This window comes from Suillus paluster (genome assembly GCF_016628075.1).
Source record: "Suillus paluster strain FC165 chromosome Unknown EDB91scaffold_10, whole genome shotgun sequence".
NCBI classification, from domain to species: Eukaryota; Fungi; Basidiomycota; class Agaricomycetes; order Boletales; family Suillaceae; genus Suillus; species Suillus paluster.
Window position 1 is genome coordinate 319,836 of NW_024537570.1, and position 19,784 is coordinate 339,619.

A 19,784-nucleotide genomic window follows, 5' to 3' on the forward strand; every position below is an offset into this window, starting at 1 on the left:
TTGAAGTGCTGGTTTTCCGAACAAAAAGCCCCAACTTCCTCCACTGTCGAAAACTTCGAATGTTCCTTCTGCTATAACTCCTTCGATCTTGATGTTTCCCATCCATTTCGCAATTGATTTGATGATATTCCCATCTGCCATTCGTAATAGTTTGTCTGATTGACCGTAGTTGTGTAGTCGGTGCTTAATCTTTTGGAATATCGATGTGCACATGACGCTAACCATTGCTCCATTGTCAAATAGTGCCCTAATCCTGATTATTTCTCCCTTGGGCCCTTCTAATTCGATCCGGTGTATAAATGGGACTGCTTCTCCGTTCTCCAGCTGTGTTTTTGTTACTTGTGGGTGTCCGACTGAGTAGAGGTCAATGATCTCGATTGTGTTGTGAGAATTGGTGATACATGTGACATCCTTAGCTACGGCTTCAGCATAGAGTTCGGGGCTAACAATCCTGTTCTTTTCCTCGCATCTCGCCTCTGCACATGCGAGGACTTCAACTCTGCCCTGTGTATTCTTGAGACTTCGGGTTGATGTATTGTTTTGATTTACGTCGACCCGTCCACTTTTCCCTGTTCTTCTGAAACTTCCTCGATCCATGCTGATGTCGTCTCGTGGTTTCCGTTGATGACTAGAAATATGGTTGTCGCTGTTGTTCAATTGAATGCGCCTAATACATTGCTTGTGATTGCTCGCCACGCTGCTTCTTTTTGTGAAAGCCTCTCTACATGATCCATTGGTAACACGCAGTTTTGACTGTTGTGCCCGTGCATTCTGCAGTTAAAACATTCGCTCAATGCGATAGCTGCTGTCCCCGGTTTGAGCGGGTACCCTGTTTCGTGCGATACTCTGGTGTTTTCGCCCCATTTCGCATTCCATTGTGCGATCTGCGTCGCATATGCTGCGTGACCTGTTGGCGTGTCTGGATGGTGCGTGAATGAGGAGACTAGCTGTCATGTTGCATTCTTCATCTCTTCCGTTATTATTAGCGGCTGTGGGTTTGTTGCTGGTTGACAACTGATGGTCTGTTGGGTAAACTGATTCATTTGTTGCGCTGGTGTACGCGTGATCGTGCTGTTGTTCGTTGTCATATTGTAAGGCTTTGGTGGGGCGATAGACATGCGAGAGAACTGGTTTTGGATTGCTGAGATGGGGTTTTGCGTGGTACTGCGTTGTTGTAATCGAGCTATGTCTGCGCGCAACTTGTTCACTTCACACTCTTGTTTGCTGTGCTGTTCCTTCTTCTCCAAGAGCCTATTACCCTTCAATTCTTTCACCTCTTTCGTAAACTCCGCCCAGTTTTTGTATTCGTCGTCCTTCAATAGATCTTTGATGACATTCGGTAATCCTCCTCTAACTTGCCATATCATCGCTGTGCTCACCTCTATTCCTGCACTCGTTGCTAGCTGCTGCGCTTTTGTTGCCCATGCCTCGTGTGACCAACATTCTCGGTCGTATAATGTGGTCTTGGTCCCCACGTCTGCATCTGTTAACCTGTGTTCTAGTAGCTTTCTCTCCTGATCTGCTTTTGTCTTCTTTGCTATCTCCATGGGAGGCCACCACATTTCGAACACTGTGACGAATGTCGTCCATGTTGCTGTTTGTGTCGTTGTGAGTCCTTTAAACCACACTTCCGCTTCTGACCCTGTACCCAGATAGTCGCCGAATGCTTCCAATTTGTTGTTACTGGCTATTGTCGCTTGCTCCTGCATGGCTCGATTAAACAATTTGAGAAAATCTGCTGGATTCTCTGATTTGCGTTCATCGCCATGAAAGATTTGGGGTGTTTCTGTGGGCATACTGTGCTTGGGTTCTGCGAGTGCGAAGAATGCACTGAGGTTGTAGTCTGGCGTTGTAGGTGTGGATGTGATTGGTTCCGCCTTTCTGTAGCGACTTGGTGTTTCACTTTCAAACTGAGATAGTTCGAGGTCTAGGTCTGGGATTTCTAGCTCAGGAGATGAAATAGTGCTGCACTTTTCTGCACTATCGAGGCTTGTTAGCAGTGAGCTGGGGGAATGTTCTGGCATGTCTAGTGGGGATGATGCTGTGGAAGTTTCTGTCGACCAATTGATTTTTAAATGTGCGTTGGTTATCGCTCGACCTGTTTCTGTTCTGGGCCTTAAGCTGCTGGGCATCAGTTTCTACTGGAATTCCACGTAAATAAGTGAGATAGAACACAGCCCTTTTCGAATGCACGCAGGTGTCTTGATAACACCTGCTGTCTATCTTGGTCTTTTTGGCGTAGTGCGACGTAATAGCGCTTGCTTGCTGCTTGCGCTTTTTTCTGCAAATAGTATTTCTGCTTGGTTTCTGCTTTTGCACGTTCTGATGCTGTGGCTAAGAACAAGGCTGAAGCTAAATTCCTGAATCCTGATCAATTGCTAATTGTTTCTAAAACGAGTTTGTTTTGAGTCAAGATCGCTCTGTTCACCAAGATGAGCTGGGACTATAGTCGTGTGCTTGGATCTGTGTGATTGATTGATTGTGTGTTGTAGCTAGTCTCTCATACGTGTATATGCTGTCTTACTAAGCTATGGAGACTTCCGCTAGCTTAAGTCTCTGGACTGCTATCTTGGAACCCCCGGTCCAGCGATTTGACCAACTTTCCAACTGCGAAAGAAAGGATGTTAGGTCTCTTCCTTGCACGCCTGGTTGTGTTGCGACCTGCCCTTCAGGAAGGACATGAAGCCTCATGAGGTAAGGGATAAGAAGTGAATTAAGCCAGGCAAAAGGGATGTTCAGCAAGAAGTTACTGCAACATATTCCGCGGTAGTTGGCAAGCAATGTCTTTGGTCCACGCTTGTAAATAGTGGTCATGTTGATTGGTTTAACCGAAGCTGGAAAATGTGAGTTGCAAATTTCATAATTAACTAACTGGAGCACAAGACGGAGTGCAGTGTCACTGAGCGACTTCACACACCACTTTTCCCACCTGTCAGGCCCAGGGCTTGGTTGAGGATTACCTTTGCGCAAAGTTGCACGCAGGGACTCGACTGTCATTACCACAGGCCAGGTGAAGGGGTCTTGTGATGTTCGCAACTTGATGGCTATCACCGATGGTGTTTCCATCCATGGCTTCTGTACTATGGGATGATCCTGACAAGTAAAAAGGTCAGTGAAATATGTCCGAGTCTCCCACTGGATGTCCTCGGATGACGTGAAGAATTTCAGTCGGTCTCCCAGATGAACGAGGGTGAGAGGCAGACCACCATGAGATTCCCATGGGTACAGGCTTTTTGCTGAAGATCCCATGAAACACAGCACAAATATGACCTTGTGCTGATTGTTGGGCTCGACTTTCGCAGTTCTTTCCATTCTTCAGTGTAACGAATGTGTGCGAGTGTGCGACACAGGGTCAGGAGATATTGTAGAAATTGAGGTGCACAGTCCCATTGAGCAATAAGAATGTGTCTGTGGGCATTAAGATAATTGAGAACCCAAGGTGCCTTAACAGCGAGCTCAGAGATGTGGTGAGCACAGTGTCGTGGCAATTAGGCGTCCTAACCTATGTCCCTCATGGACAAGGATACAGATGGTCGGATTGAGTATCTTGTGCGTGCCACCCTGTTTGCAGGTCAGCCATCGTGGCTGTTCAAAGTGAAGACTGGCAGCATCACAAATAATGTCAGTTAAAGCATGATACAGTGCATCAAAGGAAGAGTCATCAGCCACAGATGCATCAGAGAGCCCATGCAGAAGCAGTTAGTGATCCACTTCATTCGAGAAAGCAATAAAGCATGCACATTCGTGACATTTTGGGTACAAGGGCCGAAACATGTTGATTGGTGGAATTTGTTAGACTGGAAGGGAAAACCGGGTGTTGACCATCAGGGGCCAACAGAGACAATATTGCATGAATAGGCTGATGGTTGGTGCTTCCTATGAAGCAGTCGCCGATGACGTCGATCTCAGAGGATTGGACACTGTCTGTGGAATGCACAGCATGGTCGATAACAGATTGACTGAGGTGATTGTGAAAGGTGTACGTGAGCGCTGCATCCACATCATTTCGAGCATCCCACACGTCAACTGTATAACAGTCATGCAGGAATGTGCAATATTGAAGCTGTGCTTGAGAAAGTGAAGTGGACCGAGAAGAGGTTTTGGTGATATTAAGTGTAACATTGCAGTCTCCGATGAGAGACCAAGAGTAGGGAGATTGCTGGCAAAGTTTTGTGATTGATGGCCAAAATGCAGATGAGGACTGAGGATCAGGACCTGCTGCAGTGCCAGGGTCCCATGGGGCATAAACCCCAATGAGACAGTGAGGAAAACCACCATTAGTCATGGGTATGACCAAATCAACAGCAACAACTCTGCCAGTCAAGGACAAATCAAAGGAAGTGTCAACATGCTGAGCGTGAATGGTGTTAGAAATGCTATTAGTACAGCGAGAAGCTTATATAAGTGTCCCACTTTGTTGGCAGGGATTGCCCACCACCAATATGATGGGGCTCGCTTGAGGATGGGAATTTTAGGTAGGAATGTATTTTTTTTCCCAGTGTGGCTGTATCACTGATATGTCATCAGCAGGGCCTTAATACTTTTGTCATCCTGTTCCCCCTCAATCTCTACTGTCTATGCTCCTTTTTAAAAACCGAGTTATGTTCACACAGGCAGCAACCTTGAGATGGCATTCGTGCAGTACACATTCTCCCTTGAATATTTTTACACGCATTATTGGACTGGCTAGCAGTGCTAGTCACTCATTCCCTTAATTTCCTCAGCCTCACTCCTAAAGTTACTTGTTGATTGATTTTCCGTCATGCCAATGGTACCTTCTGATTACTTGTCCTCCACCTTAACAGCCTTGGGTATGTAATCACCTGCTCCTGGCAGTATTATGGATAACCATAGCTAACTGGAGACATGTGGTTATACTTCCCTGTCACTGGACCCTTGAGGATATCCTTCATTATCCATTATCTATTACCTTGCTCCTGCTGCTCTATACCCGTTGTCCCGCTTATATAATAGTTGATATTCTTGATCTCAATTGTGATCTCCTATGAGATCTGAACAATATATACAGCCACATTTTTCGCATTTTTAAAACTCAGCTATTCTTCTCATGTCAGGCCTCCCCACATTATTCCCACACATCACATGTTCGCATTTTTCAGCCACACAGTGTGGGAATTACCACACAACACCAAAAACATCGCCCATTTTGGGAATCTCCACAATATCAATTATTCCCACACCCTCCCCACCTCAGTGCAGCTTCACCACCACACCACAATAGGTCTCCCTTCATATATAAGTAGTAGTTTGGTATATATATGTATATTATAATATAATAGTCCGCTTTTTTTGTTTATTTCTGTGCCTGCTCCTCCTCCAGGGCCCTTTCAAAATAGCCTAGGGTACAGAACACTTACACACTTTTGCCCCTTTGATAGGGAAGTGTTCAGCACCCTACATCAATAGATATAGCTTATATACAGGAAAATACAAAATATGTTCCCATGTATGTATTTCTAGATAGATATACTTGGAAAAATTATCCCCAGCATCTATTAAACAGCAGGAACAATGTATCAGGAGTCCAGGACCATAGGATAAGATCCTGTGATGCAGTATACCTACCCTCTCCTGATGGTTTACCCCCTGTGAATTTTTTTCCTGTGGGACCGGAACTCAAGGATTGTAGGGGGTCTATTCTCATGCATATTTAGAAAATATGTAACACCTAGCTACTCCAGAATATTGACAGGATCCTTCTACAGGAACATAAACATTGACAATTGCACTTTTGACATTTTTGAAGTTTTTCAGTATCTTACCCTTGCATACATGATCACCCCTGCTCATATATCATCAGTAGCACATATATAAATGCATTTTATCCCAAGGATCAGCTCACAATAGGCCAGGGCTTTGAGTTAGTGTATATACTTGATATTTCTACTGATAAGGGGCCCTGTACCTTTGATTCATTAATGTTTATTAATCAGACACCTGGGATGCCTCTAATATATATCCCTAATTATAGATTTAACATTTTAGAAAGATTCATCAAGGATTGAGTGAATTACAAGCAAAATAACATATATGTGAAAAGTGACAATTGACATCTGTTCACACCTGAGACAGTACCAAGTTTGATAGAGGAGAATATTTGGTACATATGTGTCATATACCTGATCCGACCCCTCTGATATTAATATCCGCTCCACTTTCCGACCATCTCCGCTCCATCCATCCTCCGCTCCATCCAATCATCATCCACATCCACCCCTACGCTTCTGCTTGACCGCCCAACTGGTCCCCTTCCATAACATCTCCATTCAACTGGAACCTCTTTCCCCTTTTAGATATATACTTTCCCCTTCGGTACATAGACCCTTACTTCCAGATCACCGGTAATTCCTCTTACCGCTCTATCACTGATCCAACGCATACATATCGATATCCACTCTGACTTATGTCTTCGCCTGTGTAAAGTACTTACAAACTATATCCTTGGTACATAGTGTTACTACATAGTTATCCTGATCACTGCCTCATACCTAGAAGTATATAACATATCCTGTACTTAGATATTTTCCTCAGTCTTAATATTACTTGGCTTCTTGCAGTTACTACTTGTGAGAATTCTCAGTAGGACCTTGCCTCCTCCGGACACAAGTTTCATCTTGTTGTCACCTCCGACCCTCCGCTCTGACTTAGAGCCGTGCTCTAAGTCTTCTCCTTACTTCTCTGCCCCTATCAAGTATTCCCCCTGCTCCTTTCCACCCTTCACATTATCCTCTGCCTTCCCCGCTCCTATCAAGTATTCCCCCTGCTCCTCTCCACCCTCCATATTATCCTCCACCTTCTCCGCTCCGCTCCTAGTCGGCCCACCGCTAGTAGCTCTTATCTCCCGACTGTCAAAGTGGACCTAAGCGGACCACTCATCCTACCGTCAGACAATGTCAGATCTGCTCCAAATTTGGGGCACGTACTCGGCTAAGGGCGCAGTGCAAGAGCTGAAGCCAAGCCTCGACCCCTCTGCTTCCTGAGCTGGCACGGTACCTAACAATATGCTATAAAATATTTTAGATATTTCACCTAATATGTCAGTGAAACAAATAATGAGCAAATGTAAAATTAGATCTTGACTTTGATTGCCTGTCAAATTTGACTTCAATTGTTGAATCTATTGTCATTTATATTTAGAATATAAAGGGGGGCATCTATTTTAGCGACAGATGTATTGTCATATTGAAACTATAATGATAATATTTTATTTGTGCAGATTCAAAGTGTAATATTCTCAATTTGTTCTGTTATCGCCCAATAAGAACACTCCATTCCAAATATGTATGCCGCTCATATTTGTCAACAAGTTTTGAAATTGCTTACCTACAATATTCATGCACAAATGCTAAATATGTCACATATCTAAGGGCAAAGCAGTTTGAATTTCAAAATTTGAACACGTCATGCCATCAAATTTAGCATATTTTATATACAATTTGTATAAGTATCATATAATTCACAAATTTAAGGTCTGATATTGAATATACATTGTTGTCAAATGGTTCAAAATATGCACAATTTGTTTCCAAATTTATATTGCATCTGCCATTAAAACTTTTTGGGCCTTGACTCAGGTGTCACACAAAGTCACTTTTATATATGATACATGATAGACTACCTAAGGAACCTATACTACATACTGCCCTGAGGGCAGAGTGTTGATGGGGGGGATGTGGTGTAGAAGTGTTTGAATTGGTGGCCCATAGCAAAGTATACATCAACTGATCATTTTCGATGTTTTGAACTTCGGGACATTTAAAGTTTCCCACACTTGATTTCTTATTTATTTCACTTCCCCAGCTCTTGATTCTGGGTGGATCTTTCTGTATTTTTGAGTCCATGATACGGAATATATGTGAAATGTACTCCAGGTGTCTGATTATTAAACTTCGATGTTTCAAAAGTATGGGCCCCTTATCAGTAGAAATAGCAAGTATACACACTAGCTCAAAACTCCGGCCCATTTTAAACTGATCTTTGGTATACAAAGCATATATATACAACTGATGATATATGAGCAGGTTGGACCATGTGTGCAAGGGTGAGATATTGAAAAACATCAAAAATGTCGAAAATGTGATTTTACATATTTTGTTCCTGTTGAACGACCCTATAGGTTTCCTATGGTAGCTAGGTGATAGATATACTCTGAATATGCATAGGAATAGACTCCCCACCACTCTGAAGGTCCGACCCTACATGAAAATTTTCACAGGGGGTGAACCACCAGGAGAGGGAGGGTGCACTATGCAACAGGGGATTCTCCTATGGTCCTGGGCTCCTGATACATTGTTCCTGCTGTTTAATAGATGCTGGGGATAATTTTTCCAAGTATATCTATCTAGAAATACATACATGGGAACATATTTTGTATTTTCCTGTATATAAGCTATATCTATTGATGTAGGGTGCTGAACACTTCCCTATCAAAGGGGCAAAAGTGTGTAAGTGTTCTGTACCCTAGGCTATTTTGAAAGGGCCCTGGAGGAGGAGCAGGCACAGAAATAAACAAAAAAAGCGGACTATTATATTATAATATACATATATATACCAAACTACTACTTATATATGAAGGGAGACCTATTGTGGTGTGGTGGTGAAGCTGCACTGAGGTGGGGAGGGTGTGGGAATAATTGATATTGTGGAGATTCCCAAAATGGGCGATGTTTTTGGTGTTGTGTGGTAATTCCAACACTGTGTGGCTGAAAAATGCGAACATGTGGTGTGTGGGAATAATGTGGGGAGCCTGACATAAGGACTCATGTTGGTTCTTTTGATGGAATGATCAGATCTAGATTGCAGAGAAGCAGGGAGAGGGGCAGGATAAATTCAAAGCAGAAACAAGAGGGTGATGCAGCCCAGAAAGGGTAGGAACACACTAAATAGTATTGGCTGTCCCATTATCCATCATGGACAACCCCCAGAATGAGTAGAATCATGCCAAATTGAGTGTCTGGCAAATTATCCATTGTGGGAGCTGTAATGGATAATCTATCAAAGCATCAGTAGTCCATGACAAGGAAGTATAATGGGAAAATGGGTCATGGCAAGGGGTCGAGATTTGGGGGTCGCAAAACCATGCCAGGGGTCATCTCCTGTGTGGGTTTTGGCGGCATATTCCAATATGCCGTGTCCTTGATTTCACTTACTGAAGGCACTCACATAGAGCAACACCTCTTCTCAAGGTGATGTATTGTCTTTGGTCTAGTTTATGTAAATAACTACTTTGTTTCTATTATCCAGTTATTAGCCTAGTCCAGGCACTTGTGTCTCATTCTTCATCGACAATCCCGCCATCTGCGACTTTTACCTCCAGCAACCCGCATCTCTCGAAGATCCTGCCATCCATGACTTTTACCTCCAGTCACTCACACCTCTCAACAATCCCACCATCCGCAACTTTTACCTTTCTATTTTACAGGCATTACTAGTACTACTGTACTCCAGGTACCATATCTCACTCTTCATTCAACGATCCCACTGTCTGCGACTTTTACCTCCAGTCACATGGAGATCCGAGTAGTATATTATTAGTCACTTTATTGTTTGTATTACAGTAACATAATACCATATCCTTTGGACTCATTCACCCGCTTCGCCTGCCGCACACCTTCCAATATCTTCTTCGGCACATTCAAGCATGGCCTTGTGCATGGCCCTCAGCTACTTCCTCAGCCTCTTTAAAGCTATCCACATTCCTATAGACATCATGCACTATCTTCTCCTGAAAACCTGTCTCGTCTGCAAGCTGCTTCAACTTGCTTGTCAAACCCGATTTGTGCGAATTCCCCAATATCACAAACATGAATATCCGGATTGAAGAAAGCAACCACTTCAGATTCCAAACCCGTGCCAGTGGGCATAGTTCTAGTATTTTGGGCCTTGGTTTCTGAGTCCTGAGGCTGCAAGGGATTGCTTGTGCGAGCTGTGGACTGACAGTGCAAATGCATTATGTAGTTTATAATACTAAGGGGTCAGCTAGTTAGTAACTTTGGTTTTGCAAGTAGCAGTGGGCGCACCCTGAAAGCAGTGTGGTGAATATCGGCAATGTTAATGAGCTCTTGATGGTGACTTGGTGTAGCTGTTGCTGGGATGTATTGGTTCAAGTTGGATTCCGCTAGTAGTCACAGTAATCGGATAGTACACAAAACTTGAGAGGTTAGCATGGCCACAGTAGTATTTGAAAAATTCCACCCCCTAAAGTGTGGCTCCCTCTGAGTCTCTGTACCCTCACCCACTGGTGCTCTGCAGACATGTCTATCTTTGAGCCAAAAGTGGTCCTCACTCTCCTCAAAAATTCAACAGCTGTTCCACCCCTTGAGAAAAATACCTTTGAGAAACGCTGGGCTGTTAGCGTGAGTCCGACGTGCCGAGAAAAAGACAAAATCACTGACATAACACAGGTAGAAAGACGTGTCACATCATGGAAGGAGTCGCGAAGCCACAAGCAACATCCTTGTCCAGAGTTTCAGCTCAAATGGGAGGCTGAGGTGGTTGAGTATGTGCAGTGCCTGTGGAAGAAAACCCTGTGCACGATCCAAGAGGAACGACTCACCAAATACACTGGGCTTCAATGTCCCATTGCTTGGCCCTCGATTTCTGCCACCAACATATCTGCACACTTGTAAGTGTCCAGGCAATGGAGCAGTTGAACCAATGATACAATACCTGAAGCCATTCAACATTGTCCACCCTTTTTACATCCCACAGCTTGCACGATGCCCTTGATGTAGCTCCCAGGACAACATTATCTGGGAGGGCTGGACTAGCACTGGAGCTCGCGAGCTCCACAGACTGTACTGTGAAGAGCTGGCCCTGGGTGTGCAGTTGCGCTGCAATGTCTGCAAGGACAAGCAATCAGCCAAGGAGATGCCTGCTGGAAACTCACAGGGATTGACCGAATTGGACGGCTACTGCTTTGCAACGACAAGCGCTGCATACTGGAAGTCCTGGGAGCACTGGAAGATTCCACGTGAGCCATGCATATTTAATGCTACTATTGATGTTTATCTGACGTATTCGGCAGGAAGCGTACCTATTTTTTTCCACCACTGCACATTGACGCGTGACCTATTCGACCTCCTCATTGAGTTATGTCCATTCTCAACTTCTGCAGGCCTTGAAGAGCGTGTCTGGCGTAAGCATTTACTTTTAGTGACATACCGTGTTAGCACCTCACTGACAGACTCACCGGCATGCACAGAGCTTCACCTCCTCGAGCATAAGTGCAGGATGCTGGAGTACTTAGAGGCAGTTAGTACCCATGAACACGGAAGCAAGAATACACTTGGGAAATACTTCAATGAGCTATGGGGACAAACCAATCTCACACGAGACCATAACTGAGGTGTTTGTTGATTTTTCCACCCGCAGCAGAGAAAACGAAAGTGCAAAGTACTTAAAATCACTATCAGGTATATGTTAGAACTTGGGCAAACTCAGATATGAGAGTGCTTACCAAATCGGTTTGCATATCAGCAATTTGCGGTTCTCTGGACAACATGTTCAAGACAGCAAGCAAGGCAACTGTCACAAACAAGGATGGGCAAAAAGTGAAGGAGCTCAAGGGCGGACTACTGAGTGTCTTAAATGAAGATAATCAGATCATTTCTTGGGTCAGTCTGACTTCAATGATGGACTGACTGTGACTTCGCTGACATTTTTGCATTTCACTAGTGGTTCTGTCAGACGCGTACTAATGCAGAGATAGCAGAGTTACTGGAAGGCCTCAAGTGCCATCATGATGCCTTGAATGTCCCACAACCTGTAATGATGGTGGCCGATAACTGTTGTCAAGTACGGGGCGCAGTGGCATCTGCCATGCCTGAGACAGAGTCAAAGCTAGATGTGTGGCACTTTAGTGCAAGGTATGTATCTAGTACCTATGACCTTAGGCATGAAGTTAACCAGAGCCCCCCACCCACACTAAGATACATCGCTGCCATGTTAAATGCCAGCAAAAGCCCGTTTAGGAGTGCTGTTGCTGCTGATATTTTGGGTGCGATTCTCAAGAAGCATGCGGAACATGGGCAGCCTGCTGAATACTGGGATTGCATGGAACAAGAGCAGAAACTTACCACAGCATTTGATAAATGGGCAGCTAAAGGTGTTTGGTCAGTGGCTGCACAGAAGGTAAGCATGCATGCATTCAATCAGAGTGGATGTTGACCGGCATATTGCACTGCATTTCCAGGTTCACCAAGAACAACTCAAACACGTCCGAAAAGAGTGTCTTGAGCGCACTTTTCAGGGCATTAGGTCTGATGGGAGTCGTATCGAGGGCTCCCACAAGGGTTGGAACTCTTTACAGCGTGCCCAGCCGAGTGGCATCATGATGCTTTGCGCACTTGGTCACGACTTCGTTCTCCGTCAAAACACGAGGGTCGCTTTCAGTAGGTCTCAGACAACACCCTTCATCAAATTCACGCATGGCTCTCACCACATTCACCTGTCCAACCATGTCGCAAAGCTCTACAACAGCCTTCGGGAGAAGCACGCTGACCAATGTAGCACTCTGCTTGCTCTACCCGAACTTCCAGACGTGGAGTCTGGCAAAACCTTTGGTTTGGTCGCCTCGGAGAATGCAGCCACATTTGGTGGCCTGCTTGCAAAGGAAGAGACTGTCGAGATCGACCTCACGCAAGACTTTGAGGTCAGCGAGGATGGTCTTACTGGCGACACTGTAGATCTTGCCTTCCAGGCTAGCCGCAGCATTATCATCAATGAGTGGCAGATTGATCCAGCACTTCTCGAACAGCCAGCAGCTATGGTAAGCAGCATTGAATACTGTTGTGACACGCCACTGTTAACACAATTGTTTCAGATGGTTTCTAGCACTACTACACTGACCATGCCTTCTTCTCTTTTCTCCATCCAAACGAAAGGTCATTTCATTGGACTCAGATGATGAGGGGGACAGCAATAGTACTACTGCCAAGAAATTACAGACTCTGGTTCCTCCGAGCAGCAGTGTTCAACAGGCCCATAAAGTTCCTAGCACAGTCCAAAGCGCTGGGAAACTTGATGCCTACTTTTCCTCAGTGCGAGACGCAAAGGCACCTGGTCAACACTACACCCACAAGCTTCCTCCGGAATTCTCGCCATCTATGATCAAGTTTTTGTCATCCAACAACCTCCCTCCTGAGTTCTTGTCCAACATGGAGCTCTTGCTGTCTATGGCCAAGAGCCCTGAGGATCACCTGACGCTCATCAGCGCTGGGATCAACAACTCAATTACATCGGCGGGCCAGTTCTCATCCAAGAACCCTGAGGATCGCCTGGCACTCATCAGCACTGGAATCAACAACTCAATTGTGTCGGCAGGCCAGACCTGGTCTCAGCGTCTGTTCTCCATTTCCACTGGGATTGATCCCCGCTCACTGACCCTTTGTCATGAATTCCTAATATGAACCATTTTTCATTTCTTGGGTTTCCTTTGGCTACTTCCAGTACCCGAACCGGTCACATGACTCCTCACTATGTCACACCTTCACCTCTTCACATATCCCGTGTTTCTCCGATTGGCTCCCCTACTCCATGGGCTAGAACAATCTCGCTTCCCAAAGAAGAACTGGCCAGGAGCTTGGGTTTCTGTTTAGTTGCCGTCTTACTCAGTCACTTATATATCATGATGTCATACTTAGTCATCCGCAGTATCATACGACTCTTTTCTCATTGGCTGATTTCTTTCAAACTCCTATTCAATGTTATGTATAAAAGTAGGTTAGTTAGCATAAGTACTCCTTAGACTTAACCTCTTTGTTCTCTACTGTTGTAGTAGGCCTAGACATTCACGCTCAATACTATCCGTTCTCATCATCATCCTTGACCGAGTCCTAGTGGTTGTTGTCAGACTTTGCCATTTGGTGAACTCTGGTCATAACACCCTTCAGGATTCAGACGAGTTTTACTTGTTCATGGACATGCAGGGCTGAGTTCAAGTGGTTGTCATACCAGATGACTTCGAAGCGCTGGGCATTGGCGATGGAAGAGTACAACCACTGTCTCATGAAGAAAAAGGGCCAGTCAGTTGTCCAGAAGAATCCACAAGCTCTCCTATGTGTGCTGGGCGACATCGAGCCAAAGTTGATGAACAAGATCATCAAGAACAATTATACTTGTGAGCCTGTCCATCCCTCCATCTCTCTCGCTACTTTCTGATGTCTTGGGGAACACAGCGAAGAAAAACAATGAATTATTTTGGCACCGTCATTGCTCTGTCGTCCCACTCGTGAAAGAAGAGCGGGGGAAAAAGGTCTGTTGCCTGCGTCATTCGAACTAGTTTCACACTGACCATTGATGCCTTCCCTCCCAGCCTCGAAAGGCCCAGACTGTGCTCTCGTTGCCAGACCATCATGTACCCTGGACCCGAAAACTCCGCCCTCAACCACAAGAAGGGCTACTGTGCCGACAGTGTCAAGCAAGTGTTGAAGAACGGCGGAGAGGATCTGCCTCCTTGGCCTCAACCATGAGGAATCTTCACTGATGGCCGCACTTTCCACCCTCGCACATTCCTCTCAACTGTTCAGCGAGTCTATGAGCATGTATTCATGCAGGGACCGGGAGAGATGGACCTGCTTGAAACCGAAGCATTTGCCAAGTTGCTTGTCTCGTGCACCAAGGTCCACAACAACGGCACAGTCCTCTGCCGACTTTTCAAAGACTTTGTCATCAACCCATCTACACCCCACAACCGGATCATCACCCATGATGACAAGGAGTGGCTGATGATCAGTTACCTCCAGCAGCCCTGAGGCCTGTGCTGGAGATGTGTCTGCTTTCTCAGTGGTACAGATTTTTTCTCGCTAATTAGTTTCTACCGGTTCCGTTCGTTGTAAGTTAGCGCGCTCGTGTGTTTTCCGCATCCTTTATGTCCCCGCGTCTGTGTTTCCGTCGTTGGACACAATGCTATTTGACTCATTGACTCGTTGTTTATCGAGCCTCTCTGCCGCCTGTGAGTACTTGGGGGCGACAACTCGAACGTCTCTTCACGTGACCCCCAATGTCACGTGCCTTGCAAACGGTCCCAACGGTCGATCGGTCTTTGAAAAAACGGTCGACCGTTTGTAAGCCAGCCCTTGCCATGGCGCAGCTGCCGTATAACAAGTTGTGTCTAATTAGAGTCGGTTATCTATAATAATGACAGTATAGCCTGATGTAATCAATCTCATTGTTCAAAGCAACATCAGTTTTTCCTCCTTATTTCGGTTCTACCTGCACTCTCAGCGCTATGCTCGTCACTCTCGGTCTATTCAGCACATTCTTTCCTCAAGATTATATGCCCGGCGCAGCGTCAGTCTTGGCTGTGCCCACTAGGATCAATTTCCCTGTGGTGCATGCATGGGGGAGGTTTGATGTGATCTTATGTTTACCTGTCCCGAGTTTCACATCCTTCTCGCGCTTCTTGGTGTGATAATGGTTATTGTTCAATGGTGGTTGCCGATTTCCGAACGTCGGTCGTGGCATTACGGCGGAAGCAGGTAAATTTTACCTGCTTCAAACCTTTATCATCCTCGAACGTTTCAAGAGTCGCCGTAGCAAACAATATGTGGGCGGCCAGCCCAACTATCAATCTCTCCCCGGTCTCGGATACCATTGGTGTACTGCTGAGCATTGTAAGTGCCCAATTTTACATGCACTCATCGTGTCTGAGTATAATGGTAAATGTTCGCTTCAGCTCGCACGTTCACAAGTGATGGTATGTTACTTTTGTATGATGCATCAGATGCTATTTTATTGATGATGTGACCAGACTCCGGACCTCGAAACAACATACTCCCGAGCTAGTCGCTCCAACAGTAATACCAACTACTCTGTCACCGAGCTCAAAGACCACGGCATCAGCGCAATCATCGCCGTACGCCAGCAGCAGTTGGATGCGGTTTTGCACGACATGTCAGGCCTAGAAATGGTCATGGATAGTATCAAAAATCTTCACCAGCAACTTGTCGAAAAGAAGGACAAGATCATCCAGTCCATGAATTTGCACAGGAGACTTGTATCGGCTCTCTGGCGCTTGCCAGCAGAAATCCTATCCCACATTTTCGTTTACTGTCTCCCGGAATCCGAGCACTCCCCCCCATCAAAGCTAACAGCTCCCATGTTGTTGACCAGAATATGCCGACGATGGAGGGAGGTTGCTGTGGCCATGCCCATTTTATGGTGCAGGTTGCGGTTGCAAGTCGACGAAGAAGACTGGCAGCAGCAAGCTTTCCGCTTCGACTTGTGGTTGAAGCGAACCCGAGGACGTCCGCTTTCGTTGACACTCAGGTGCGATGCAGGTGAACCGACCAAGTTACGAAAGCTCCTTCAACCTTACATGAGCCAGATCTCGTCTCTCTCCATCCGATTTTATCACGGCTCCGACAAACCTGACATCATGTTAGCAGACCTCCCAACACTTCGGGAGCTCAACATATGCATCAGGTACAGACCTGACTGTACACCCACTATTGCACACTCTATCTCGCAACTGCCGTCCACTCTGCGCAGTCTCAAGGTCATGGGGCCGATCTTCGACCTCGAAATCTTATCTTCCTTTAATCCCGTATGGGCCCACCTGACAAATATCGAGATCTCCACGCGTCATCCGAATGTATTCCTCCAGTTGCTCAATCTATGTCCTGACCTCTCCTCGATAACGATTCGCGAAGGATTCGATCATAAACAGGCCTTAGAGCCATTCACGCACACCAAACTTCAATCCTTACGCATCAATCATCACTATGCGCGAACAAATCATTTATCTGACCTGTTCGATGCTCTATCACTCCCCAATCTACTCATGCTCGAAGTTCGCTATATACAACCGTGGCCTCATGAGGAGTTCAAGGCGTTTTTGACGCGGTCAAATTGTCCCCTAGAGAGCCTGATTTTTGGCGCTGGAGCAATGACGACAAGTGAGCAGCGAGCTGAATACGTTGCTCTTATTCGTTCCCTCGAAGTAACAGTGGACCCCACGCGTCGTCATTGCTTTGATTGAAGCAGACCTAGTCGCTACGTATTTAGCAAAATGATGATATGGACTTTACGGACTCGCTCGTGCAAAGGGTTACACATACATTGTGTATCTTATGCTACTGGTACTGTATGCTTACCAGCCTCAACCTACAGGAGATTGCAATGCCGGGGACAAAGCGTTGTCATGGAAATTTTCATGTTCCATCGACTACGGTTGGCCCGCTGTTTGTCCAGTTCTCTCCTTGTATATGTAGAGGGCTGTGATATGTTACATATCCCAGAACAAGATGGAACAGACAAAGAGGTCCACGAGGATATATATGTGTAGAAAATGAATGCCCGCGTGTGATCATCTCCAGGATGTCATCGGGAGCAGGTTCGGAGACTGCGCTAGGGAAACAGGTTACTATTAGAATAAGTACGTTGAGTTATTGAGGGATCCTGGACCGCCAGGATGATAGGGGGGCAGGTAGGTGTCAACTCGAATGCATGCTAAGTCACTGAAAGGGGGACGAGTTGAACGGCCTCCGGCGCAGCCAATCCGAGGGTCAAGGTTCATAGGTTAGTGGAAGCCTTCCGAACCAGTCGATGGAGGGGTGCAGGTGCCACGACCGTCCCACATACGCATATCTCATCACCGTGCCAACAAGCCTGTCGATATGTGCCTGACTTCCATAAAGCGGGAGTCGAAGAGAAGAATATAAGGCCCATACCTTGCATACGCCCAGCTGTGCCCCACTCAACGATGCTTGTATTGCGACTAGGTGGGCCATGTTTGCGTCATTCTAGGCTCTGCTGACATCAGCATTGAAAATCAAAATGACCGACCGTCGTAACACAAAAGGAATCCATTTGGATGATCGACATTTGCTTACGCTGCCAAATATACATGGCTTCTACCAATCGCCTGTTGTATTCTCGAAGATCCAGGATATTTCTATAAACATCCTTAATGAACCCATAGCTTGTCGGGCAGCATGACAGGTGGATTTACTTTCAGCAGTGGCCAGGTGGACAGCTACAGGAAGAAAATTAGCTGGTTCAATGCTGTCAAGCCGCATGATGTATTGACCACCTCCACAACGTCCAGGTCTTGGACGTATTGCTCCTCCTGAGTGGTGGTTTTGATGCTAGCGTGATCCTCAGTATGGCACCATGCAAAATAACTCGATTTTGAGACAGGTGATGACGATGAGGCGTTTCTTGTGTTTGCCTATGCCGAGTTTCACCTCCTTCTCGCGCTTCTTGTTGTCTGCACGAGGAGGTGGGGGCAGCTCCTCTCCCGGGTCTCATGCGCATCTACGGGCAGGCTCTCACCACACGTCCTATCTTGGTGACTCTCCACACCTCGCGGGTATGTTTAATGTCTTGGGCCTGATCAACGACGTTGCATACCCTGGAGGAATCGGGGCGAAAGGGAGGCGGAGGGGGTGACTCTGATTAAATTCGGGTGCGTCAGTAGGCAAGAAGTGAATTTGGGATGGAAAGAAACACACCGTTCACGAGAATCAGGCTTTGCATATTCAATATACACGGAGCTTACTTTCCGCGCTGTCCCACTGAGTACTCGCGCCTGTCAAATATCAAATACATGATTACGATAGGGAAACAGTCACAGCTCGAGATGTCTGTTCTGCGCCCTCCATCGTCGCGTACATGAAAGGCCTCAGTTGGCCTAGTGCATTGAAACATCGAGCGAGATTACACTTGCACAGCGGCAGCGCTGCTGAGTACTGTGACCACTACTACTGTTGCCCTTGCAATGAAGCGCTGCATCACAAGGTCAATAGTAGTCTCTGTTACTCTCTGTCGATATATTCGTCAAGTCAGTAGGTGTGCATACGGTAGCAGTTGGGCATCTGGAATGAGTAAGTGTTGTGTGATTACGGAAGCGGAGATCTAATTTGCCTGCTTCGATATCGCTACGGAGCTTCACGCGGTGTAAACTTCATTCTGAACATTTCAACATTGCTCGCCTTAGCAAACAACATGCGCACAGTCAGCTCAACAGTCGATCTCTCCCGTGCCGCCGATATCAGTCAAATTGTCGCCTGGAGAGTCTTATTTTAGGCGCCGGAGTGACGACGTCAGATGAGCAGCGAGCGGAATATGTTGCCCTTATTTCTTCCCTCGAAGCAGTAATGGATCCCATGTGTTGTGATCGCCCTACTTAAACAGGATTGCAAAGGGCTATACTCTGTGTGTTTTATGCTACTAGTAGAGTGTGTGCCATCCTCGTAGTACATTCTTCTTCACAGCCCTAATGTCGGTGGCTTATTCTTCGTCTTCGACAGGACCAACACCATACATATAAATAATATCAAGCAGCCAACGAGTGATCCACAATCACCGTTCGTATCCTAGCGATGCCGACATACAACACATACGACGCGATCTTCCTCCTGCGATCGTTCAGTCTTACGAGCACCCTTAGAGCAGGTACCGTGCGGGTTTTTGCCGGGTGCGGGTGCGGGTATGGCTTCTGGTACCCGGGGGGGTTACCCGTGCTGATCCCTACTTGAAATGCACGCTGAGCCACGTGCTAGGGAGCCGAGTCGAATAGAGGGGCGAGTGTTTCCGACCTCCGTCGCAGAGGAAATCACCGCAAGGAAAGTATCTATAGGTTACAATCAAGTTGAAACTGATAAGCATGCAAATCAGCATACCATTTTCGACCGAGATGAGACCAAGGCAGCCTTTAATGACGCGGCTGGTCAGTCTCACAGCACTGGTGAGATTGACCTCATCTTTCGGCAGGAACTCCACGATAACCTGTGCTGGATTGGTTTCTGCAGCACGAAATA

The 19,784-nt window shown here is 46.1% G+C and overlaps 6 protein-coding genes across 6 annotated transcripts; 4 read left to right on the forward strand and 2 right to left on the reverse strand.

The window, feature by feature from the left end:
• Positions 1-950: 950 nt before the first annotated feature.
• On the reverse strand, positions 951-2,024 carry EDB91DRAFT_1245303 (uncharacterized protein; the record flags this gene model as incomplete). Its single annotated transcript, XM_041322528.1, has 1 exon — positions 951-2,024. One exon carries the CDS (start codon positions 2,022-2,024, stop codon positions 951-953), a length of 1,074 nt encoding a protein of 357 aa, XP_041180364.1.
• A 571-nt stretch (positions 2,025-2,595) lies between these two features.
• EDB91DRAFT_1033421 (uncharacterized protein) lies at positions 2,596-3,129 on the reverse strand (the record flags this gene model as incomplete). Its single annotated transcript, XM_041312760.1, has 2 exons — positions 2,596-2,985; positions 3,052-3,129. Coding segments are annotated over 2 exons (468 nt in total), but the record flags the coding sequence as incomplete, so codon positions are not given.
• Positions 3,130-10,421: 7,292 nt separating this feature from the next.
• EDB91DRAFT_1036469 (uncharacterized protein) lies at positions 10,422-10,749 on the forward strand (the record flags this gene model as incomplete). The annotated part of the gene is given in 2 exon segments (XM_041312814.1): positions 10,422-10,549; positions 10,566-10,749. Coding segments are annotated over 2 exon segments (312 nt in total), but the record flags the coding sequence as incomplete, so codon positions are not given.
• A 3,100-nt stretch (positions 10,750-13,849) lies between these two features.
• EDB91DRAFT_1262895 (uncharacterized protein) lies at positions 13,850-14,492 on the forward strand (the record flags this gene model as incomplete). Its single annotated transcript, XM_041324434.1, has 3 exons — positions 13,850-14,140; positions 14,199-14,275; positions 14,370-14,492. Exons 1-3 carry the CDS (start codon positions 13,978-13,980, stop codon positions 14,490-14,492), a joined length of 363 nt encoding a protein of 120 aa, XP_041180367.1. The 5' UTR covers positions 13,850-13,977.
• Positions 14,493-14,774, forward strand: EDB91DRAFT_1048338 (uncharacterized protein; the record flags this gene model as incomplete). The annotated part of the gene is made up of 1 exon (XM_041313392.1): positions 14,493-14,774. A coding segment is annotated over one exon (282 nt), but the record flags the coding sequence as incomplete, so codon positions are not given.
• Positions 14,775-15,566: 792 nt separating this feature from the next.
• EDB91DRAFT_1245307 (uncharacterized protein) lies at positions 15,567-17,002 on the forward strand (the record flags this gene model as incomplete). Its single annotated transcript, XM_041322529.1, has 3 exons — positions 15,567-15,635; positions 15,698-15,718; positions 15,773-17,002. The coding sequence occupies 3 exons, from the start codon at positions 15,567-15,569 to the stop codon at positions 17,000-17,002; spliced, it is 1,320 nt and encodes a 439-aa protein (XP_041180369.1).
• Positions 17,003-19,784: the final 2,782 nt, after the last annotated feature.